Source organism: Stegostoma tigrinum, chromosome 9 (genome assembly GCF_030684315.1).
Source record: "Stegostoma tigrinum isolate sSteTig4 chromosome 9, sSteTig4.hap1, whole genome shotgun sequence".
Lineage (NCBI taxonomy): Eukaryota > Metazoa > Chordata > Chondrichthyes > Orectolobiformes > Stegostomatidae > Stegostoma > Stegostoma tigrinum.
The window spans coordinates 14452423-14479032 of NC_081362.1; the positions used below are offsets into that span (position 1 = coordinate 14452423).

General features: G+C 40.5%; 1 protein-coding gene across 2 annotated transcripts in view; it reads right to left on the reverse strand.

Moving 5' to 3' along the window:
• The window catches only part of cfap61 (cilia and flagella associated protein 61), a 175708-nt gene that overhangs the window by 106403 nt on the left and 42695 nt on the right, over positions 1 to 26610 (reverse strand). For both annotated transcript variants that reach the window (XM_048535623.1, XM_048535622.1), the window contains exons 9-12: positions 25990 to 26045; positions 18860 to 19032; positions 6898 to 6937; positions 544 to 683 (exon numbers count right to left, since the gene is read on the reverse strand). In XM_048535623.1, the coding sequence (XP_048391580.1) occupies positions 544 to 683; positions 6898 to 6937; positions 18860 to 19032; positions 25990 to 26045 (409 nt within the window). The remainder of the gene's footprint in view (positions 1 to 543; positions 684 to 6897; positions 6938 to 18859; positions 19033 to 25989; positions 26046 to 26610) is intronic.

The window sequence follows — 26610 nt, forward strand, 5'->3', positions numbered from 1 at the left end:
ACCACTGGTTAATCTGCTAATTTTCAAAGCAAAATTTCATCATTCTTCAAAATGATATTTTTGTTCTCATGTTCTCACCTCCCATCTTGAAAAGACCAACCTCTAGTTGGGATGAAGTTCTTTGTACACAGGCAGTTGGCTGTCGCCTCAGTCAGTGGTGATCCTTCATTCTTCTGCCGAGATGGTGAGTGCTAACAGGCTTTCTAACTGCAAGGGACATTTCTGTGAGCCAATTCTAGTATCAGCTAATTACTGAATCAGTGTATTTTCCCACAGGGGTCGTGCTCCTAAGATGCTGCTTAGCCTGCTGTGTTGATCCAGCTCCACACTTTGTTATCCAAGATCTCCATCTCTTTTTATCTCCCTACTTCAAAATATTGAGGCCTAGTATGTGAACTGATGGCCTGGTTGAAATCAACACCTACAAATGATCACCCATGTAACAACCTCTGGATTATGACTTTGCAGAACACCATGTAGTACATTTTCCATCTCATTCAAAAAGTAAGTAATCACAGTAAATTGGTTTTGAAGGGTCCTTACTTTAACAAGCCTTTGCGATGAGTGACATATAACTCATGAGACAATGTAGTCTTGCTGTAGGGTACAACACGGACAAAATCCTTCAGCAAAGGAAACTCTGGGATGAGATGAGGTACTGTGATGACACAGTAGTCTTTGTCCTATAGTAATCAGTGACAAAAAAATGTGAAAAAGCTAATACTTTTTAAAAAAATCCACTTAAAGTTTTTCACTAAATGATTCAGAGAACATAATAAACTCTGGTTGTGATATTGAGCAGTTTAAGCACCATATGAATATAATATACAATTAGTCACACAGCTGTTTTTGTAAACCACATATAAATGGGAAATTAACTAAGCTTTAATAATGAGAAAATTATTAGAGAAGCAAGACAAAATGGCAGCTTGGATGACTGTGTACAGCTCATTGTATTGTTTTCTGAATGGAGTAAATATTACTTGTCTCATATTGATGTACACATTTAGTTCACATTAAAGGTAATTGGGCACATTACATCTGTTTATTTAAATTATTCGACAAGAAAATGTGAAAGATAGTTCACTGGGACACGTGGACACACAAATTCATTGTCATATTAACCAAAGATCATTTGAAAAATCTTGGAACTTACGCTATACCATTTTACTGCAGTTCAGATGTGGCAATCTGGGGAGAACCATCCTGCTTTTCTGTTAATATGCTTAGCATGTCACTGTCAATCTTGCTTTCACCAATCCGTTTCCAGACAGGGCATAAAATAATTCATTAAACATTATAAAAATCTTTGAGAAAACTGGATCAGGATCTCCAAGACTATGTTATCAACCACTGGCAGATTATCGTATAATTTCTTGGCTGCTCTGTTGCTTAAAAGCAGAATTAGGTATTATTGCCTAAACTTTTAGTGGAGCTAGGATGACTCAGGAGTCCCTTAAAAGCGATGGGCAGGCCCCAATTCTGAGATTTCCAACTCCATTCCTGAGGCTGTCCAATTTCAGGGAGTACTTTTTTAAGGTTATGGGATTGGTTTGGGTTACAAGACCCCACCTAGAATCTTGATCCGTGATCAAAGTTTTTGTTTGATGGCACTTTGTGTGACCTTCTCACAAACTACCTTTTGATTTTCAGTAACAATATTTTTGTCTTCAGGAGCTCCACTTTCATTTTCCCTCATTCCTGTACTGAAAGATGCAATCATGTAGTAGCACTGTCTTCTGTATTTGTGTAGACTTTTTTTTATAGTTTTCTTCTTGAGAGATAGAAAAGATGGCACAAATCATCAGCATTAACTTACTAATAAGCTCTGTTCTGAGGAAGGGTCACTGGACCCGAAATGTTAACTCTGATTTTTTCTTCACAGATGCTGCCAGACCTGCTGAGCTTTTCCAGCAACTTTGTTTTTACTCCTTGTTTTGGTTTTTATTCCAATGGCTGGTCTTGGCAAATTGTGTTGCTTCATACAGGATTTTCCTGCGAGTTGGTTTTTTTTGAATAAGGTCTCCCCATGCATTGACATCTATGTTGCATTTCTTAAGAGTAGTCTTTAGGAAGTCTTTGAAATGCTTCCTTTGTCCTCCTCTCATTTGAGTACTTGCCTTGAGTTGTGCGAAGATGATTTGCTTTGATGGTTGAAACTCAGGCATTCTAAGCACACTGCCAGTCCAGTGGAGTTGGTTTCCGATAATCACGATCTCAATGCTGGTGCTATTGGCTGCTTCAACACCTCCCCTCCCCACCACTTGCAACTGCTCCTCCACGCCACTCAATATCAAGAATTGAAAATATATCAACATTCCTTCACTATCACTGGGTCAAAATCTTGGAATTGTCTCCAGGGCACTGTGAATGATTGATTTATTGTCATGTGTACTGAAATACAGTGAAAAGCTTTGTTTATGAGCAGTACAGGCAGATCACAGCAAGCAAAGGACATACAGATCAAGAAGACTTAGAGGCATACAGGTTACATTATTTGAGGCTAGAGTCCATTCAACAGTCTGATAACGGCTGGAAAGGAGCTGATCCTGAGCCTACTCATGCGTGTGTTCAGGCTTTGTATCTTCTGCCTGACAGAAAAGGTTGTAGGAGATAATTACCAAGGTGTGATGGGTCTTTTAATGACGTTGACCATCTTCAGTGGCAATGAGCCGTGTAAGTAGAGTCTATGGATGGAAGGTTAGCTTCTGTGATGGTCTGGGCTATGCACATTCCCTTCTGTAGTTTCTTACTGTCATGGACAGAGCAGTTGCCACACCAGGCCATTATGCACCTGGGCAGTCTGCTTTCAATCGACAGTATGTACAGCATGAGGCCTGGAACGGTTCAAGGAGGCCGCTCACCGCTGCCTCCTCACGGGCAGCTCAGGACAGGCAATAAGTACTGGCCAGCCGTGACACCTATGTCCCATGAGGAAAAGAAACCTTCCAAATGACTGAGTCATAAGGCTTGGTCAGATCAAAGAAGGCCATGTAGAATGGTTGGTATTGTTCCTGGGATTTCTCTTGGAGTTGTTGAGCAATGAGGTTCATGTTTGGTCAGAAGTCACATTGGCTTTTAGGAAGGAGACTGGGAATAGGCAGGTGATGATCTTTCTGGTGATGGAGAATAGGGCGTTGGCTCAGTTGGCTGGATAACTGATTTATGATACCAACAGCATGTGTGCAATTCCTGCACTGGCTGAGGTTACCATGAGGACTCTCCTTCTCAATCTCTGCCCTTGCATGCGGTGTGGTAACCCTCAGGTTAAAGAATTGCCAGTGGTCTCTCCCCAATGATAGAGCATCCTATGGCACAAATGCCAACGACAGTAATATACACATACAATGCTATTGAATCTTTTGACTTGCAATCTTTATACTTTCTTTCTAAATTGAGATCATGTAATACTGTGAAGGAAGGCAGTTGATTTTGAATGAGTGAAACTTACAAAATTATGAATCAGGAGAGGAGCTTCCAACTGAAAATAGTGAATTAAATTAATTCTAAGCATTTTCTCATGTAAAATATAAAACTATTATATTTCTTAAGCTTCATATAACCACAAGCATCCTGGGCAGAATGCTATCAAGCCCTCAACGGCATGGGCTAAGGTAAAAAACAATTGGGAGTATTAAATGGGAAGTTTAATGAGGCCTTTCTCAACGTCTGAAGAGATAAGTCGTATTTTCCAACACAATCTTGGATGGCGAGATGAGATTGTCACTCGAGTGGTGAGAGGCCTATTAACAAATAATATTGTTCATTATAACACTCATTGCTAACTTATCTCACCTGGTTACTACGTAGATTCTTAGTCTATTACCTGCCACCTAGAAAGCAGATGCTGAGAATTTTCAATATGGAAGTCAGAGCAAGTACCTGTGAAACCACCTTGCTAGCTGCCTTCTGTGGTCTGTATCCTGGATATCCAGTGATAATATCTGAGGGCTTGCTCTGTGGGCGACGCTTGCTACTGGAGGAGCAGCACCTCATATTCCACCTTGGGAGCCTACAATCCAATGGTCTCAATGTGGACTTCACTAGTTTCAAAATCTGCCCAACCCCGGCCTCATCCCATGAGCAACCCTCCCTCTCATCCCCACCTCCTTGACCTGGCACAACATGTCCGTCTTTTCTCCCACACCTCCCAACTCACTGACCAATCCCCACCACAGCTTACCTGCAGTCACCTATCACCATCCCACCTACCTTCCCCAGCTTCGCCCCTCCTCTCTCTATTTATTTCAGAACTGCCTTCATCCTCCCCCATTTCTGAAGAAGGGTCCCGACCAGAAACATCAACTTTCCTGCTCCTCTGATGCTGCCTGACCTGCTCTGTTCCTCCGGCTCCACACTGTGTTAACTCTGACTCCAGCATCAGCACTTCTTAATATCTCTAAGATAGATGAAGAACTGCTGACGTTTGAATCTTCATCACTTATATGGAATGTGTCCTGATTCTTGGTCTTGATTGGCTGATGGATGGTTTCCAACTTTCTAGACTGTTGTTAGAGGCTTGACTTTCAGTGTCGGGACTCCCTGATCAAAAGTTATCTCTTCTGACCTGTCTGAGACCTGCTGAAAACCACAACAAGCTTCCAGGCTTTGTGTCTGTGCTGGACAGTGCCGTGATATAGCAGCAACGTGAACATCATATCTCTAGCTGACTGGCAGAGCGCAAAAAAGACAAGGCAATGCAAGGCAGGATTGTTGTTAGCATGCAGAAAAGCTCAGTGAGTGAGCACTATAACAGCGAGTGAAGAGCCCAGAGAGGAAGCCCCGTCCAGTCCATGAGCCGGGTGTGTATCCCTGAACACACTGAGTTATTGTTGTAGCAGTACAATTATACTTGTCATTGCGCCCTGACGTGCAGCATTGAAGCACTGAAGCATACTATAAGTGAACCAAAGTGCCATGAGTGTTCTTTGAGGCTGGCACATGTCAGATGCCAATGTATGTGGGCATGGGGTGTGTGTGGACAGGGTCCATGGTGCATGCTCTGAGATGTTACTGCTGTGTTCAACATGGAAATCCTTGGGGTACACAGCAAGCTGAATTTCCAAGACAAATTTTCTTGATGTCTTGATGTCTAGATTGTTTAATGTATTCAGGTAGAAAGGAATCTGAATATTAATGCCCTGTGTTAGACTGTTGACAAGACATTTATTAAGTAATAATCCCCCTTAATTGGCAACTCACTGCTGCCAAGCGAGCTATTTGCCATTGTGCCTGTCAAAAACGAGATGCTGTCAACATCAAGCCACACCAGACTTCTCATCTGATTCTGCCGCAAATCTCACCATAGCTAATGTCACTCAGACCCTGATAATATTCGGGCATTTTCTCTTATTGGAGAAGTAGCTTCTCACGGAATTTATCTGTCTCATGTTCACAGGATTCAACCTTTCTCTGACTGCTCAGCTCGATGATTGATTTATCAGAGGTGATTTGGGGTTTATAGGAACAACTGCACCTGCTGTTTATTTTAGGCCTGTTCCTGACCTACCCTGAATGCATATTGAAGACTGACCGAGAGCCCAAAAATCCATTATATTAAAGAAACACCTGAACCAAGGGCAAACATTGCTTGACTGGCTGCTCTGGCATTCTGAGCTGTGCTGTCAAGTGCCAATGTTAATTTATTGAGGTTGTGAGGTTTCAATTATTGTCCTGGAGTAGAATGATTTTTCTTAACATACTGGAAAGTAACGAAGAACTGACAATTTTGAAGTCTTTTTTTTTTACAGACCCTAATATCACAGTGGGATAACTGGTTCTATACGGTGTATAGCGAAGCAATGGGCTTGGAAGTGCCATTGCTTGGCATGGGTAAATGAGGGGCCTGAGTTGAATGGAGTGTCACAGTCTGATACATCAGGTGACAGGATGTGGCTTGGAGTTTATTTAGGGCCTGAAGGAAAGTGTGGAGTGAGGGCTATAGAGCCTGACTTTTTTCATTCTAACTGGAGTAACTTCCAAAATACCAAGGCAGGCCTTTGAAACAGCCTGCCTTGGGACCTGGCAACCCTGTTTCCCAGGTCAGTTATTCAACTTAATGCTGCACCCAATGACCAGCAATGATGATCACATCATTGCATGCACTTTCTTCTGAGGAGGGCAAGCCATGCCAGGTATTTTTCCAACTTCTGTAACCTACCTCTTAGATGAAAATCTAAGCCATTAGCAGCAAAAGAAAATTTTGGAGACGGACAAATTTTTTTTACAGGGTCACGCACACGTGAAAAAATTCAGTTGTGGTGTAAGAGCACTTCTAGATATATACAAAAAATTGTAACCTAGATCATTTAACTCTATCACCACACCTTGCCCTTCATGTTCCTACCTAGATTCTCTCAAATACCTTTTATCGGCACATCTGAAAACTAAAACAACCTAAAAACCAAATGTCCTTTTGAAAGCAGACCTGAACTGATCGAATGGACCTGCAGCCACGCTGAGTTCAGGCCCTTTGGAAAGAAAAGCTTCGCTTTTAAATCTATTCAGGTTAATTTGGGCCAAGGGAATTTTTTTTCCCAAAGGGCTCGAACAGACCTAAATGGACTTGATACTGTATTTAGCTTTAACTCAATTATTTATAGAAGGTTTGCTGTGATGTCAATTCATCTTTCAGGATGAAGATTATTCTTCTGTATTTATTTTGCTTTTAAGATGTACAGCGAGTGTTTTTTTGGTGGAGGACAAAACTATGACGTTCTTGTAGCTTGGATGGGTCGCTATAAAATCTACATACAAGATGTATTATGAAGCAGCCTATGTGCATTGGAAAACCTAAAGTATGTTCAATAAACGCTGTCCATCCAGTGACATCCACCTGCCATGAATGTATAAGAAGAAAACATTATTAATTTAGAAGAATTTTTAAACTTAACTTACCGGAAAAAGATTAAAAATGTAGGGCAAAAAATCCTGAGACCTGTACACAAAAGGACATAATGTTTAAAGTTTCCTTTTGAAGTTGGTAACCAATGTGCAACTTTACTCAATTAATCAGGATATCCAATATGAGTCTTTACTTGAATACTTACATGTACTGTAACTAACTATAGTAAAGTTAGCATTTCTCAAGATAGCTGTTATTTCTATCAAAATACAGAATGAATACAAAACAGGACCTTTGTGGAAAACAATAAACTAATGTTGCAATAACTGTAAATGTAGCAAACCTCACACTGTTTCCCTTTACACTTTGAAATATTTGTCAAACTATGAATTGCTAACATTTGTTGAGATTACGAGTATTTTTGCAACTGCATTACAAGGTAGCGAAATCAAGCAAGAGTTTTGAGATTATGTCAAAGCTTGCAATTTTTTAGGCTTCTGAATTTGAAAATGAATTATGATCTGTAATCCACCTTTAAAGACTAACAAAACATTCATTGAGTTACATCAAATGTACAGTATAAACATGGCTCATTCAGGCCAATTGATCTGTGCCAGCACTTATTCTGTACATGAATGTCCTCCCACTCTCTTCTTCCTCCTCCTTCTGAGAGGGTGCTATGTATTTGGAATTCTCTTCCAACAGAGTGGTGAGGAAGGCAGAGTTGTTAAATATTTTTAAAGCACAGGTAGATAAGTTTTGGACTTCAAAGAAAGTCAAAGGTTCTTTTGTGGGGAGTGGATGTTGGTGGTGGGGGCGTGGGAGACAAGAATTGAGAACACGATCCGATTAACCATAATCTGATTGAATGGCCAAGCACGCTTGAGAGGCCAAATGACTATTCATGCTCATAATATGTATACTGAAATATAAATTTGTAACCTACTGGTGGTGGTTAATAGATGAAAAAAAAATACCATGGTGATGATGGATAGAATGAATAGTCAAGATAGTAGTAGTAGTAGTTGCAACAGTAGTAGACTCGCCAACTTTAGGGGCATTTAAATAGTCATTGGATAAACATATGGATGATAATGGAATAGTATAGGTTAAATGGGCTTCAGATTGATTTCACAGGTCGGCACTACATCGAGGGCCGAAGGGCCTGTACTGTGCTGTAATGTTCTATGTTCTATGATGTGGTGATGGGGAAAAATTCAGTTGTGGTGTAAGAGCGCTTCTAGATATATAAAAGAAATTGTAACTTATTTCAATTAACTCTGTCATCATACCTTCTCCTTCATGTTGCTATCTATATTCTCTTAAATACACTTTTTAAGTACAATTTTTAAAAATGATTACTTCATGGGATGTGAGCATTGTTAGCAAGGCTTGCCATTCCTACTTGCACCTGAGAAGATGATTGTGAGCTACTTTTCTGAACCAATGCAATCCACCTGGTGTAGGCAAATCCACTGTGCTGTTAGGGAGGGAGATCCAGGATTTTAACAGAGAGATAGTGAAGGAACAGTGATATAGCTTCAAGTCAAAGCAGTATGTGACTTTTGAGGGGAACTTGTAGATGTAACATCCCCAAGCATTCACTGTCCTTGTCCTTCTAAATGATAGTTGTCTTGCGTTTTGAAGATGCTGATCCTTGACGGGTTTTGCATTGATGCTTGTAGATGGTTACATAGCTGCCACTGTGTCTTGGAGAAAGTGAATGCTTAAGGCAGTGGATGCATACCAATCAGGTGGGCTGCTATGTCCTGAATGGCAGTGTTGAGCTACTTAAATGTTGTGGGAGCTACAATCATTCAGGCAAATGGAGAACCTTTCATCACTCACCTGACGCGCTTTGCGTGTTGTGGATAGGCTTTGATGAGTCAGGAAGTGAGTTACTTATCACAGAATTCCCAGTTTCTGATGTATTCTTATAACCACACTATTTATATAGCTAAGATAACAAGGTGTAGAGCTGGATGAACACAGCAGGCCAAGCAGCATCAGAGGAGCAGGATGGCTGACGTTTCAGGCTGAGACCCTTCTTCAGAAAAATGAAGAAGGGTCTAGGCCCGAAATGTCAGCCTTCCTGCTCCTCTGATGCTACTTGGCCTGCTGTGTTCATCCAGCTCTACATCTTGTTATCTCAGATTCTCCAGCATCTACAGTTCCTACTATGTCTATTTATATGGCTAGTCCAGTTAAGCTTTTGGTCAATGGTAACCAATGGATATTGACAGTGGGGGATTCAGCAAGGTAATACCATTGAATGCCAAGGAGAGAACATTAGATTCTCTTTTGTTGGAGATGTTTGTTGCTTGGCAGAGCCTTGTCTATGCCTTGCTGCATATTGACATGGCTGCTTTACCTCAAGTACACGTTGACAGCATGTTCCACATACTTACCATTATTTGGGTGATGAAGTTTCTCTTGAATTCTCAACTGGATTTATCAGTGACTATTTTATATCAATGGCTTTCAGTTCTGGATTCACATATCTGGAAATATGCTCTCTATGCTACCTGATCAAACACTTTTATTAATTTAAAGATCTGTGACAGGTCACCTCACTTTTCTGGAGAAAAGAGCCCCAGCCTGTTCAGCCTTTCTTGCTGAGCAGATCCCTGCAGTACTGATGTCTTCCAGTGACTCTTTTTGTACCTCCCCCAACGCATCGGTATGCTTTCTATATCATAGAGACCTAAACTCTTCTCAGTACTCCAAATGTGGTCTAATCGAGGTATAATTCAAAATTAATACAGTGTGCTAATACAATTTGCTTTTTAATTGCATCCCTCCAGAAATAAACTCTAGTATTTAGTTTTAGGGCCTTACTAAACTGCATAACTACTTTTTTAAATTTTTGAGTCTGTACTCCTATGTCCCTTTTCCATTCAATCCAAACCGGGCATTTAATAATCAAGTCTGTATCTGCCTTCCATATGCCTCTTGCCAAAATACACCATATTTATTATTTATTATTATAATATCTATTGCAAGATGAGTAGCAGCAGAAATATAATACCACAAAAATAACATTTTAAAACATCTATAAGCTGATATAGCCTTGTTTTAAAAAAGTCATTTTTGAACTGACTTTAAAAAGACTGTCCATAGAGATCTTTAAGCTTTAGAATATAGTGCTAAGAAAAAAGCTGATGTTAAATGTATTACTGAATTCCATTTAACACAAAATACGTTATAGGTTTCTGGTCTACTAGGGACTCAAGACTGTTAAGAGAAATTGCTTCAAATCTGCTTTGATAAACTTATGGGAAAAGAGTGAATAACATTGAAGTGTACTCCCAAAAACTGTAAAGCTTGCTTTAAGTCCATTATGGCCTCTGCAGTATTCATGATGACAGCACTTCAGAAATTTGGTCATCTGTTTCTCTTAGCAACTAGAAGTAAACATCATTTATCCTGGCAGATCTGATTTGAGCCAACACAGAACCTTCATCTCACTGATGTCAAGTCATTAAATTTGCATGGATTGTCTTTGATAATGAAGGGCATGGAACTAGCATTTTTGCTTATAAATACATCAAGGAAGTAATCAGTAAGTATATTAAATTTATCTTCAATTTCAGCCCCATAAGTACACTTCAAGATTTTCATTTATTTGGAAACCTTCATTGACTGTTACATCAAAGGAGTAATTTGTTGCCATTGTTATTATGTCCACAGCAACGTTCTTCACCACACATTTCTATGCTTTCTGACCAACCTTTTAACAAATTTCTGAGGATTGCTATATCCATTGCATTGGTCCCCTTCACCCTTCCAGCTAATGCCTGCAATATCTGTAAAAATCAGCTTCTTGTTTCATTTTGAATAGTCAAGACACATTTTACGTTATGCTTGTTCAGTGTTTTCTTGCAAATCCTGCATATGTCGGTTAGGTCTTAGTTTAGTTCTCCAATGCTGTACAATATTGAGCCTCTGAAAAGGATGTAAAGGGGAGCTGCAAGTTCAATTCTCAATTTTAAAGATCATTATTACTAAGAAAGACTCACTAGGTCTCTTGTGATTTGATTGAGTTTTATAAGATGAGAAGTAACCAGTGGTTTTCTGCAAGGATCAATTCTGGGATCTATTTTGTTTGTAATATATATAAATGATTTTGATGAAAATATATATGGGCTGATTCGTAAATTTTCAGACAACATGAAAATTGATGGAATTGTGAATAGTGGGGAAGGTTGTCAAAGAATAAAGTAGGATATAGATCAGTTGGAAGGTTGTGCAGAGAAATGGCAGATGAAGTTTAATCAGGACAAGTGTGGGATGATGCAGTTTGGGAGGTCAAATGCAAGACAAAAATATACAGTAAATACTAGGACCCTTTGCTATACAGCAGGATCTTGGGATACAATTCCACAGTTCTCTTAAAGTGGCAACACAAGTGGATCAGGTGGTAAAGAAGGCATACAAAATGCTTGTTTTTATTGGTCAGGGCACTGAGTATAAAAGTTGGCAAGTCATTTTGCAGGTATATAAAAACTTTAGCTAGGCCACATTTGGTGTAGTGTGTGCAGTTCTGGTCGCCACACTATGGGAAGGATGTGGTGACTTTGGACAGGTTGCAAAGAGTTTTACCAGGATGTTACCTGGACTGGAGTGTATTAGATCGAACAAGACATTGGACAAACTTCGATTGTTTTGACTAGACTGTCAGAGGCTGAGGACTACTTGATAGAAATATATTAAATTATGATAGGCATGGATAGGGTCGATAGTTGGGGTCTTTTTTCCCGGGATGGAAATGTTTGAGGGCGTAAGTTTAAGATAAAAGGGGAAAAGTTTAAAGCGGATATACAAGGAAAGCTTTTCAGGATGAAGGTGGTAGGTGCCTGGAACGCACTGCCAGAGGAGGTGGTAAACACAGATATCATAGCAATGTTTAAGAGGCATTTAGACAGACATATGAACAGGCAGGGAATACAGGGATATGGACTATGTGCAGGCAAATGGGATTAGTTTAGATGGCATCATGGTCAGCACAGATACAGCCGTCCAAAGGTCCTGTTCTCTGCTGTACTATTCCATATTCTATAATAAAGACACAATTTGTGTTCTGTAGACAGTCTTAACTAATTAGGTTATTCAGGCCCAAGAGTCACAATCTCAAGTTATGTAAAGGCAGAGCTAAGTTACTTAAGTTTTTTTTCTGAATGAAGAGTGAACTTCTGAAACAGCTCTTGGGTCTTTGGATTTTTTTCAAATGAAATTTGATCTGATTTTGACAGGGGTGAAGACTCATCATAGCAAGACATAAAACTGGCATGAAATTAATGGTAACAAAGTGTAGGGGTGGATGAACACAGCAGGCCAAGCAGCATCTCAGGAGCACAAAAGCTGACGTTTCGGGCCTAAACTCTTCATCAGAAAAGATGAAGGGTCTAGGCCTGAAACATCAGCTTTTGTGCTCCTAAGATGCTGCTTGGCCTGCTGTGTTCATCCAGCTCCACACTTTGTTATCTTGGATTCTCCAGCACCTGCAGTTCCCATTATCTCTGATCACAAAATTAATGGGATGTCCTCAAGTACACAGCAGTGATGTTAGCAAGCACACAAGTAGCAAAATGTGTTCAAATATTCACACACAACAAACCAAGAAGTTAAAAGGAATTGTTATCTTTCACATTTAATGTAATTTTTCAGATAGTAAAATAAATAATTATGATTAGATGAGGATAGAAGTTAAAGTAAAGGTGAAGAAACATTTTTAAAAATAAATATCTTTTAATGTGTGAATTTGTCATTATGTGAAAAATCTGGCATGCTGAAAAATGTATAACTAGCTTTTCAGGACCAATGAGGATGGTTAGAAGTAACACGAAGTTAGTACATTATTTAAAAACTAATTATAACCTCATTTAATACGAAGTAGTTCCTCAACGGTTTTAAAGTGAACACAAGTGGATGCTTTATTAATTCAATTGTTTTCAGTCTGGGTTTTCCACATGGAGTGGCATAGAATCATTGCTGAGTCTGAATGTCAGCTTAATGCTGCTCATGTACAAATTTGAAATGAACAGCAGAAAGAGATGGGTGGCCACATGTCAGTGTTCCCTGAGACACTGTATGGTCAAAGGCAGAGTGGAAGAGTCTATTAAATTCATGTGTGTCATAAAAGCTCAGAGTTATGAGTACAAGAATCGCCCTACTCAGAGAATGGCCAATTCCACGGACAGCATCAAGTTTTATCCATCTAAAGGGCCAATCAAGCACTGAGGATTTTACCGATGAAGGTCAGGGTGGCAACACCATGTTGCGCTATCATCATTCTTGGACTCCTTGAGCTCCTCTAGTAGCAGAAATCCGTACAACAGGGACAATTAATGGAGGCAGCCCCAACAAAAACTAGTCTCTGGAGATGCCCCATAGCTCTCTGCATTAAGGGCAATTCTCATAATACCCATTCACATCCTCTTTTAGCTGCAGAACCTGCAATATTCTGCATCCTCTCTTTCCACTTCATGCTGCCTCTCCACCTGCCCCACCCACCCCCAACTCTACTCCCCCATGTACTGCCCCTCCACTTACTCATTGAGCTGTCTCCTTCTACAGCCTCAACTCCCTCAAAGTCCAAGCCTTTCTGGAGGATCATGTTATGAAGAACACAGCAACTCACCATGATCAAATAGGAGTGAATCGTAGGACACCACTCAACTGTTCCAGGTTCTAGGATCACATCTTTTCAGAAGCAACATTAGCAGCTGGCTTCACTGAGGGATGAGTATCATCTTGTAAAGGGATATCTCTTGTTGTTGCACAGTCATCCACAGACTTTGTGGAGATTGGATTGAAGAGTTGCAACATCCTGCACTGTCAGTGGATTAAAGAGCCATGGCAGTTGAGACGATAATGAATACGTACATGAAGGAAGAAGAGTCTGTAGAAGAGTCTCATTCAACTTAAAGCATTAACTCTTCTCCTCTAGCTATATATGCTAACGGGCCTGTTGAGTATTTCCTCCACTTTCTGTACCTGTGAGGACTCATCTATTGTGAACTGAATCTATTATCCAGTCCTGGCAAATAAGGTAACAGTGACCTACAAGTTGCTATGGTTTCCAGCCACTGTGTGATGCCACCAAGGTCTACGGTGTTCCTATTCTCAAGGCATGGCTTCCTGTCTGTCATTCATCTTCTCTGCCAAGATGCCAAGGCTCTGCCCTTCCAGCAGAGGATTTTGCTCTTATATCGCCACTGATAATCTGAGAGTTGTACACCGATCATCCAATAGTCTGTGGAAGTGTTGGTTACAGCCTCTTGTCTCAATGCCACTAAGAATGTTACAAATCCTTATATTGCTAATGTTCTTACTGACTACTTCTTTCAAGCTGTTCTACATCAAGAGATTCTGCTTGTCAAAAATGGCCAATTCCTCACTCAGCCATATTAAAACTAAACAGAACATATTACCTCGAATTGCTCATACACTTCCCAGTGATCCACAAATTCTGGGACTAATCACACTCCATTTAGCAGAAATCAAAGCACCACCAAGCACAAGGAAAAATAGCCATGGTTACGCTTTCATAAAGTAAATTCAGTTATCATAACACCAAATGGACAGCAGAACAGTAACTGAATCGAAAGTTTCAAACCATTTACCCCTTTCATACACCAGCAAGTAGGGAATCCTATGGAAGTTGTCCTCTAGGGCCAAGCCCTGTGCATACACAGGATTTGCTCAGACAAGGAGAACACAATGGACATCTAAGGATACTGAAAGATGCCCTCATAAGAATGGGATATGATGTTCAGTATCACCAGTTCCGACAGGCACAGCAAAACACTGCAATGACCTATTTGAAAGACAGATACAGGATATGACTGATCGAGTACCCTTTGTTGTCCAGGACTTCCCCAGAGCCATGTTCTTTGCAGTCTTCAACATGTCATCAATGACAACAAACATCTTGCCAAATCATCTCCATACCTCCACTTCTCATCTTCAAACAATCACCAAATCTTAAACAGACCATCGTTCTCAGCAAACTACTCAGCCTTCAGGACAACATCGACCACGGCACCACACAACCCTGCCATGGCAACCTCTGTAAGACATGTTAGATCATTGACGTGGATATTAGCATCACACATGGGAACACCACCCACCACATACACAGCAGGTTTCAGATTTTGTCCACCACACTCCTGCAGGCAAGGATACCTTGAGGCATAGAATATTGCCAAGACTATTCAGATGCTAAGACAATGGGCACCGCACAACAATCACGAGAAAGGAAATGTTCCCTCCTAGTCAGGAACACTTCAGCAGTCAAGGACATTTAACCTACAATCTTCAGGTGAGCTTCCTCCAAGGCAGCCTTCAAGATACACAATAACGCAGAATTACCATGCACAAACAGATAGCCAATTTCTGTACCCACGAAGATGGCCTCAACCATGATCTTAAGGCTCATGTTGTGCTACATGTGACCCCCACAATACTGTTGCATAAAATCTTCCTCCCTGTCCTGTTTTGACAATATCACCTTGACAACTTGTTATGATCACTCTACCATCATAAGTTTGTACAGTTTTGGACTACTTGTTACTTTGGTTAGACCCTCGGCATGTGGCTCTTATACCTAGCATGTTATTCCAGTCATTTGGTTTGTCTCCAGCACCACCTCCTTTTTTAAGTTTTTGTAATTATCGCTTTGCCTCAATTAATTGGATTATAGGTCATCTCTTTAGGTCATCCCTTCATTTGTTACTCAGCTGTTGACACTTTATTCACATCATCTGACACCCTGGATCACCTACAAAGACCTATTATTCAGCCTATCAACATTCCACTCACACCATTTGTATGATCTGTTGATCTCTCTGACTAAAAAGTCTGCGTGCTCTCTTTACTTCATCTGACAAAGGAGCAGCGTGACAAAAACACGTGACTTCAAATAAACCTGTTGGACTATAAATCGACGTTATGTGATTTGTGACCTTGTCCACATCAGTCCAACATCAGCACCTCCATGCCAGGAGGTAGAGCACAGCCAATTACATCTATCAATGATTCTCTTCCATTCTCATATTGAAATCTGTGCCTTTTTACCTTCCATCTCCATATTTTACTAATTTGTTTCCCCTTTCCCATCGTTCATTCCTTAATTTGCAGAGAATCCTGGACCAATGGTATGAAACCAATCATTATTCTCAGTTTCTGCCTCTCCTTCAATCTTTTCTGCTGCCCTTTGCCCTTCCACAGGCTTCTCTTTCGTTTTCTTTCATGTTCTCTTTCATTTCCTCCTTTACCCTCACCCTCTCTCTTTTCCATAGGGATGACCTATGAACCTATGAGATAATTACAAAAAATCTAGAGTCTCAACACCATCTTAGTCTTGATATTTTTGTAATTATCTCTTTTCCTTAATTATTAGGTTCATAAGTCATCACTTCACTTGTTAATCACCTGTTGACACTTTACCCACACCATTTGACACTTTTGATTATCTGCAAAGTCTTGGTATTCAGCCTGTTAACACTTTATTCACACTATTTGTACTTTTCTGTTGACACTCTTAGCGACCTGGAATTATCTTGCGATTATCTATCTGCCTATAAATTCTGTGCCTCTGTGCCCCCTCCACTTCACCTGAAAAAGGAGCAGTGCTCCAAAAGCATGTGATTTCAAATAAATCTGTTGGACCAAAACCTGGTGTCATGTGACTTCTGACATTATCTGAGACTAGTTATCCCATTGCTTTCTCATTGAACTGAATATTACACTCGCCCAATATTTCCTGCAATGACTCAACTGGAAGGATTGCCTGTGACAGATGGAGATGGAACAGCAGTTAGTAATGATGCATGAGCAGAACAGTGGTAAGGTGTCCCAGTAACCAAGCAGAAAGAACAGAGGGCAGGAAGGCTTAGTAGTTTGGGATGACAAGGAGGGAGAGAATAATTGAGTAGGTAACATACATGCAACATCAAGAGTTGTAGTCATTGAGTGGTACAGTGATTGATGGGCCTATGAGGGTGAGGTAGCAGAGCAAAGATGGTAACACTGAACTTCTGAGATAATAAAATGTGAGGCTGGATGAACACAGCAGACCCAGCAGCATCTCAGGAGCACAAAAGCTGACGTTTCGGGCCTAGACCCTTCATCAGAGAGGGGGATGGGGTGAGGGTTCTGGAATAAATAGGGAGAGAGGGGGAGGCGGACCGAAGATGGTGAGAAAAGAAGATAGGTGGAGAGGAGAGTATAGGTGGGGATGTAGGGAGGGGATAGGTCAGTCTCTCTCCACCTATCTTCTTCTCTCTCCATCTTCAGTCCGCCTCCCCCCTCTCCCTATTTATTCCAGAACCCTCACCCCTTCCCCCTCTCTGATGAAGGGTCTAGGCCCGAAACGTCAGCTTTTGTGCTCCTGAGATGCTGCTGGGCCTGCTGTGTTCATCCAGCCTCACATTTTATTATCTTGGATTCTCCAGCATCTGCAGTTCCCATTAACACTGAACTTCTTACAGTGCTGGACATCCATTTTTATCCAGGACAAAACAATGGCCTGTGCTGTATTTGTACCTAAGGCTGGCTCGGTCTGGTGTCGTGGCCTCCTGTGCAATCAGCTGAGAAAAGGATTTTTTTAGGGATTATTCTTGACTTGCAGTGTCTGAAATGGTGTGCAACTGGGCTTTAAATACTTCACCAACAGCACAATCATAGAAGGCCCTGACATGGCTAGTGCTTCCACCTCTCCATTGCACAAATCTTGAGGAAGGTTCCCTGAAGCCCAGGAGTGTATTTAATGAGGTGAAGGGCAAATGATTGAATGAGAAATGTTTCTGAAAGTCAGGATGGATGGAGCACCACGGGTCACACTTTACCCAAAATGGGAAAATATTGCCCTTCGTCTCTATTTGCAAAGCCAGATGAGATCAACTAATTTCATGTTAATCATGTTAAGATACTTAATCTCCTTTTTTGCACATATTTAGAAGGAATTAATGTAATTTGTAGAAGCCAACAGATATAGGATTTGGATTGGTTTGAACCACTCAACACAAATAACACAATTAGTAACATAAAGACAGATGACAATTTTATGAGCACAAAAAGATCATGTGTGACTATGATTTGTATTACATGGACAGTGACTGCATTTCACATGCAATGTGCTACGATTACAAATGACTTCAAGTGCCTGATTAATGTAATTGCCCCTTGTAGGGCCTCATATCAGGCACAAGTAAAACCCTTGTGCTCAGACAGAAAAAGAAAACTTACTCTGTTCATGCTGGATGTGGTCACAAACATTTTTCAATTCCAGTATGCATTTATGAGTTACATGAACATGGAAGGTACCGCAGGGTACGTTTGACATAGTTAGTCACACGCTTAGCCTGTGTAATCAAGGGGCTCCTCAATGCTCCTTTCTTTCTGGCAGTCCCTATTCAGCCCATCAGTACTGATACCTCTTTGAATTATGACTTCATCTCTCAACATTACTCTGAGCTCTAATCCTTTGGCTCAGTCATGCTGACCATTGTACTGCACCTGTCAAGGCCAGGGTAGTTGTGACCATCAATGGCTCAGTTATTAATAAAACAGGAAATTTTGCATTTCAGTTGTTTTTCTAGTGTTAACTGGGCACACAAAGAACTAAAATCATCACAAAATATTGAGATAAATAACCAGTTTGGCGGTGTTATTTGCTGGTTAACGTCTCTGTCCGTGTTTTCATTATTTCTGGATGATATCTTCAATATTTCCTTTATTATTAGTGTTCCCGTCCTCCAAAAGATAATGTTGAAAATCTTCAACATCATCCAAAAGAAAAACTCGTAAGGCATCATGGCACCATATGTTGGCAACTACTCTAGCTTTACATCCCCTCTCACATCCTGTAGTTCAGTTTCTGGATACCTGTCTCCTTGTCCACTACTCCTTTTGAACGGGTCTTCAACCATCTCACCTTACTTTTTGGAACTCCTTTACCATAATCTTCACTAACTGACAAATATAAATAATTAACATTGCTCTAGAACTTGCCTTGTTTCATATGCCTCATCAATGCAGAACAACTGAATACAAAAAGCATTTGAAGAATGGCTGTCATTTGGACTGGAAGCGATCTCTCTGCTGCTCTCTGCTTCTTTGGTTGTTCGGTCTTCAACATCACCATCTGGCAATTTGGCATTTTCAACACTGTCTGACACTTCTCCCTGCAGCAAGATGAGGCAAGGGGTAAAAAAATTACATTTAGTTACATTTGCACTTGCACACTCAGTCACGTACTAATTATTTCAGCATACATAAACATTATTCTTTGTCAGTATTGACTAAACCTATAAGGCTTGCAGCAACACCTACTGAAATGTGAAGATATGCTGAAACTACAGGAGTCTTACAAATTTCTACTAAAATAGATGTACATTGAAGGTATGTTCACAATGAATGAGACATCTACAATAATGTCATTTTAACTAATTTGGAAAACAAAACTGTATTCTAGAACTGAAATTGCTCCAGAAAATTGTCAACAATTATTTCTCAACTCAGAATTATTTTCTGAATGCAGAATCATGATTCTTGAACTAACCATAAATTTTCCAGGCCCATCTAAGCAATTAGTAGTGCAGGCAGGGAATTTAATTGAGTGGGAGATAAAAATTCTATTGCCCAACAGTGTTTTAAATTTGTACTATTAAGTTTTCAGAACCCTTCAGGCAGATCAGCCTACCAGATCTTCATGATCAAGAGTCTCTTTCGCATTCATTAGAATATCATGAATATCATTAACACTCCAGCCCATTGGAATTACATTTATGGATACAAACTCGTTAGCCAAAAATGGGAACTGGAGTGTTCGCAAACCTGTCCTTATAAATGAGGGGTGTATCTAATGGGGTTGTCTTTTTGCTCCAAGTTCCAGTGAGTGCAACCTTCTATTACTTGGCTCCTTTGTGACCAAGCTTTATTGTTGTACAAATACTTACAGTGTAAGGGGTGCTGCCCCTCTGCTAAGGTTAAGGAGAAAGAACAATGCCAACAGAAGCAGGGACACAAGGCTTAGGGGCTGCAGCTGTGGAAAGATAAACAAACATGAAGAAGAGAACCAGAGTCTTCAGCAATATCATGCAGACTACTGACAGACAGCGTACAGAAAAATGTTGCAGCTATGTTAGGATGAGCAAAAGGCAACACTAGAGGCATCTTCACAAATTTATGGAAGCTGTTGCTTGTATCTGCTACTTCTGCAGGCAGATCTGTAGTCACATTGCTTGAGAGGTCCTGTGGCTTTGCAGATAACAGCCGCATTGAATTTCTTAGTGATTGGTTTCTTTCAAAAATCAGCTGGGATTATTTGTGACTTCGACCAACTGGCAGCCTATAGATGCACTTGTGAGTTCAACAAATGCCCTTTACAGGAAAGCAAATCTGTTTGTCCAGTTCATCATGCACCCAGGCAACTAAGGCATCTGAGCCACTGGATTTGCAGGATTGCTTGGTTCACTCGTTTACAAGGGCCAATCTGTTGCACAATTGCGAAGATCAGAGACCTGTGGTATAATGCAGCCAAATTTCTGTACAGCAGAATATAGATAGACTGGAAAGTTGGGTAGATAAATGGCAGATGGAGTTCAATCCGGGCAAATGCGAGGTGATGCATTTTGGAAGATCAAATTCAAGGGCGAACTATACAGTAAATGGAAAAGTCCTAGGGAAAATTGATGAACAGAGAGATCTGGGTGTTCAGATCCATTGTTCCCTGAAGGTGACAACGCAGGTCAAGAAGGTGGTCAAGAAGGCATATGGCATGCTTTCCTTCATTGGACGGGGTATTGAGTACAAGAGTTGGCAGGTCATGTTGCAATTGTATAGGACTTTGGTTCGGCCACATTTGGAGTACTGTGTACAGTTCTGGTTGCCACATTACCAAAAGAATGTGGATGCTTTGGAGAGGGTGCAGAGGAGGCTCACCAGGATGTTGCCTGGTATGGAGGGTGCTAGCTATGAAGAGAGGTTGAGTAGATTAGGATTATTTTCATTAGAAAGACGGAGATTGAGGGGGGACCTGATTGAGGTCTACAAAATCATGAGGGGTGTAGACAGGGTGGACAGCAAAAAGCTTTTTTCCCAGAGTGGGGGACTCAATTCCTAGGGGTCATGAGTTCAAAGTGAGAGGAGGAAAGTTTAAGGGAGATATGCGGAAAGTTCTTTACACAGAGGGTGGTGGGTGCCTGTAACGCGTTGCCAGTGGAGGTGATAGACGCAGACACGTTAGCGTCTTTTAAGATATATTTGGACCGGCACATGGATGGGCAGGGAGCAAATGGACACAGACCATTAGAAAATAGATGACAGGTTAGACAGAGGATCTTGATCGGCGCAGGCTTGGAGGGCTGAGGGGCCTGTTCCTGTGCTGTAATTTTCTTTGTTCTTTGGAAGGAATTTCACTCAATCAAAGTTCAGCTTGTTGTGACCACAGGCAAGAATTCCGACAGACGTATGCCTACTATCCAGGAAACGCAGCCTATGCGTCCTCTGGGACATAATTGAATAGATAAATGGTATACTGCAGATACAGTGGTCCACTGCCTGAACTGCTTGGGAAGTGCATTCAAGTTTTCACTAGACAGGGTCTGAGAAGAAAGATTGTTTGCTGTGCCCGGCACAACCTAGCTCAATGATAGTGTGAGAACCCAGAAGATGGGGAGACAGAGCAGCTGACTGTCACCTAAGATGAAGGAGAAAAGGAGTCCAATGGAAACACTGAGGGAATGAGCACTAATGATGATGATGCTGAGGAAGCCAGGGCAGTAGTGAGATGAGGCAGAAGGGCCTGAATAACCTGATTGTGGACACACCTCACAGCAAACGGCTTTGCAATAATGTATCCAGACTTTTATAAAGATTCATAATATATTGTTATTTGAGAACTTGTGTTCTGAAATGGAGGATAATAATAGTTAGGATTTTCAGTCCTGCAAAGATCTGTCATTTTTAGAAACCCCACAAAATAATTTTGAACATTGAATTCAAAACAGCATTCATTTGAAATCATGTGATTTCAGCTAAATGACCAGCAAAACATGGAAATATAATTGCTAATGTGTTTTCTAACTTGAGTTTTACAACCGCTAGAGAGAAAGAGAGAGAGAGAGAGAGAGAGAGAGCGAGAGAAGGGGCCAGAAGGCACGTTTATCCAGAGAAAGGAGGCCAGTAAAGGAGCTGCTTTTAGCAGTCTGCAAGCAGGTAGGATGGGTTCATCAGAAAGGGTTAAGGCCCAAAACATCAGCTTTCCAGCTCCTAAGATGCTGCTTGGCCTGCTGTGTTCATCCAGCTCTACACCTTGTTATCTCGGATTCTCCAGCATCTGCAGTTCCTATTATCTCTCTGTCTATGTGTAAGTGTTTTTTTAATTCATTCATGAGATGAGGGTGTCACTGGGATTCATTGCCCATCCCTAATTGCCCTGAGGGCAGTTAAGAGTCAACCACATTGCGGTGGGTCTGGAGTATGTAGGCCAGGCCAGGTAAGGATGGCAGTTTCCTTCCCTAAAGGACATGAGCGAACCAAATGGGTTTTTCCCAACAATTGACAATGGATTCACAGTCATCATTAGACTCTTAATTCAAGATATTCACTGAATTCAAATTCCACCATTTGCCATAGCAGTATTTGAACCCGGGTCCCCAGAACATTATCTGGGCCTCTGAATTAACAGTGCAGCAATAATACCATGAGGCCATTGCCTCCCCGATATTTAGAAGATATTTAAGTTACTGTAAAAATGACTACGCTTGCTGACACTGTGGAACATGCATGCTACTCCCCTCAAATACATGTATGCACATTATCACTTGTGACTGTTAACAGAGAGGGGGTTAAGAATGGGCTGGGGAAGATGGGAAGATAGATCTGGGAGGAGAGGTCAGGCTAGAATTGTGGGGGGTACAGATCAGGTTGGGGCAGGTGGTGCGGAGAGACATTGGGCTGAATGTGGAGGTGGAGAAATTGGGCTGGAGTAGTGAGGGCAGAGGTCAGGCAAGGGGAGAGCTACTGGGCCGGGGTTTGCAGCGGGGTTGGGAAAATGGGCCATTTGTCCCCACACCCCACTGCCCACCCTGTCTACACATCTTCACGTACGATACAATGATATACAGAGTCTGGAACAGTGCGTATGCACATTTCCAAGTGAACACATAAGTGTGACTGCTCCGCAGTTCCACTGTCAGCAAACACTGCAAGGAATGCTCCAAAAGCAGAGGGCTGGCAAGTATCACAAAGGAAGATATGCTCCAAGGTTGTTGAAAATGTGGGTTTAAAAAATTCATGTTAAATAATAGTGAGCTGAACTTGTTTCTTTAAAGGGTCTTGGCTGGGATATTAACTGAAGAAAATACGATCTACAGATTGCACAACACTTTGCTGAAAACAAACAATTACAGCCAACAGCTGAGCCAGAAAGTTTAGCGTGTAAATAAGAGTTAGTCTTCTCTGAGGTTTGAGTACTTGTATGGCTGGGCTAAATGATGATTGGAATGGGGTTATTTGAATAATCATTATGTAGAATAATAAAGTTCATACTTTTCTTTTGTGTTTTTGTAAAAAGGATATTGACAGCCTCTTGTGAAATGTTTAGTGATTGACCTCCATCATGAACTAAAAGAAAACTTGTGCACTATCAAGGTATAACCCTGATTCTGACTTGTTCAGCATGATTGCAGCTGGGAACAAAACAGGATACTCAACACTATAAACCAATTATGGCACAAGGCATTCCTCAAGGGAATGCATATTTTATATCTTTAAAATATTTAGTTACTTTATTCCATATAAATTTGAAGTTAATTTGATCCTTTTGGACTAATAACATCCTGCTCCTGACTAATGATTAGAATCAAAGTGTTAATACTGTCTCTCTCTCCACAGACGCTGCCAGATGTGATGGGTTTCTCCAGAACGTTCTGTTTTCATTTCAGATGTCCTGTATTTGCAGTATTTTACTTTTCTATCAATATGAAGTTATGAGTGATTACAATGGGGCTGCACTTGTATCACCCAGGTCTACATTTGAAATGGTCACTGATCTATTACTGAGATGTAGAGGGGCTTAACTATGCTGATTGAAACTCAAAACCCAACCATCTAGCTTAAGTTCTTGCTTTCCATAGTTATATTTCCCTCAAAGGACAGCAGTGAATCACAGCCTCAGCGCTCCATGCACCACTGCACATGACGATCATGCATCATATGATCATTGCACCTTAATCATCAAGGTAGCCTCCAAGGAAAGCATAAAGTCAGTTTGAAACATACCGTAGGACTCTCATACAAAGCGCTATATTTATGGCAAGTGGTACACAGAAAGATTGGAACCCATGCACTCAAAGTAACTTCAATTTCTTTATTCTTTCTTTTCCTACTACTACATCTTGATACCACTTCAATAACCGGAGATGAGCTTAAGGAAATCCATTGGCTGCTTTGCTTCCATGCCCCAGATTACTTTGGTGGGCATACTCCTGAGATCTGGAACCTACTTGGGTTGGTGGTGCTGGTGGTAGTGATGGTCACTGACTCATAGCACTGCTTTTTTGTGTGGTATCTCACATCTCCAGGGGTGGATAGGGGAAATACTGACATTGTCTGATTTGGTTGTTGAATAAGTATTTTACCTTCATCACATCTAAAGAATTAAACGAATCTTGCATATTAGGAGATATACCTGTAGTGTGATGAGGAGGCCACAGTCCTTGTGTAGGATGTGAGTCAACTTAATTAAAGGCTCATTCAACCAACATTGTTACTTCCGTGACAACTTGCGTTCACAAATACATTTTGCATATTTCAACCAGTTGTTCTGTGCCTTTATGCTGTGATATATAGATATCAACTCTGATCCCCAAATTTCAATCCTAATCTCTAATGCTGATTTTACATTTCTCTTCTCTACACCTAGCACATAATTTTATCACAGATTTGAAATTAGCTGAAGGAATTTGAATAGAACATTTTACAAGTGGATATACAGCAACACCAAAACACCGCATGAATTCTCTGATCATCCAAAAGTTTGGGGAACAGAAGTTTTCATGATTATAACACCAGTGTACTCATAGAATTTGACAGCTGCTTTCTATAAAAACAATTTGGTCACTACAAAAGATTTGTTTTTGGGCCAGCCATGTTCTGTGCTATATCCTGTTAGATCTGAGGCAGTTTTCTCCAGCAAAACTGGAGTCAAGGGAAACTCAAAAGTGTTGGAGTCATACCTGGCACAAAGAAAGATAGCTGTAATTGTTGGAGCTCACTCATGTTGATTCCAGGACATGTCAGGAGATAAAATAAATAGTGAAAACTGATTTCCTGTTTCTACATTTCATCACAATATTTGTAAGTAATGAAGATCTAGTTATATGAGTCCCAATCAGATGTTTAATATGCAGGTCGGACAGAACCAGAGAGAGTGAAAGTCTGTCACACTTTTTAACTAATTAACATGCTATGTTTCAGTCTTGGACCAATGGATCAACTTTTCAGATGCTGATGCAATGTGATCTTCCACTCGCACTTAAAATTTTTAAAGGACTTTCCTAGTTCTTCCTCTATAACAGAAGATTAATGGAAACCGCAGAGAAACACTGTAGATATTTCAGCAAAGTTTATGGAAATTCTTGGTTAATATTGTGTCAAATAAATGGGAATATCTGGAAATTCTATCTCTTTTACTTCTACTGGCAAAGAGTATGACTGAAGAATATTACTCTAGCAGCACTAAATCGGCATGGAAGCTTTTCGCTGGAACTCAGAAAATGTTTGAGCTAATGTACGCATCAGGTAAAGACCAGATGTAATATTTGAGGTGCTATTATAGAACTTTTAGGAGATGTAAAATGCAACGAAGCAGTCTAAAATAATGGCTCACCTGAGGAGAACAAATTTCACATGCAATTTGCACAGAGCACATGGATAAACTGCGCAAACTATTCAGAGGATAAATAGGAAAGAAAATTTCAGCCAAATGATTTTAAGAAACTAGGGACTTAACTGAACACAAAACAGCCATAGTAGTTGGTACACCCTGAGAAACATTACACAAATTTCTTTTCCAAAGCTTTGTTCAAAGTTGAAAGACTTTTGATTGCACTTCTTTTTCGTGACGAGTGACATACCTTTTCATCTGTATTATCTTCAGAAGCTCCAGTTGAAGCGCTTTCGTTTTCAGTTTCTAAAAAGTCAATAATTCCTCAATTAACTTCTAGGAGTCAGATTAAGCGTCATATGTGTTTGATTACAACAATACAGCCTACAATAATTGAAATCATTGTTTCAGCTTTTACCTCCTTTGGTCTTAACTCCACATAAACTATAGATGTGAAGGTAAGCAAGGCTGCTTGCAAGTAAAGTTCTCTGCAATACTGACTATGGGGCTGACTAGCCTGCAGACATTTGCTCTACTCCTTTTCTTCTCCTTTAAGAAATTTGTGAAAAAAAATCTTTTTGATCAACCTTTTGGTTATTTTTCTTCTAGTTTAGATCTTGGAATCAATCACTGTTAACTTTTGTCAGGTTACATTCCTGTGAAACATCTTGGGACATTACACAGCAATATCTGTAAAACTGCAAGCTATTGTTTTAGAACACAGGAGGGCTGAGATTTAAAATGACTGCATATGGGACTCACAAGGAATAAAACAGTGCTCGATCTAAAGTTGTAAGCATTAGTGCTTGCCTAGTATAGGATTTTGGTGTGACGACATTTGGAATACTGCATACAATTCTGGTCGCCATAT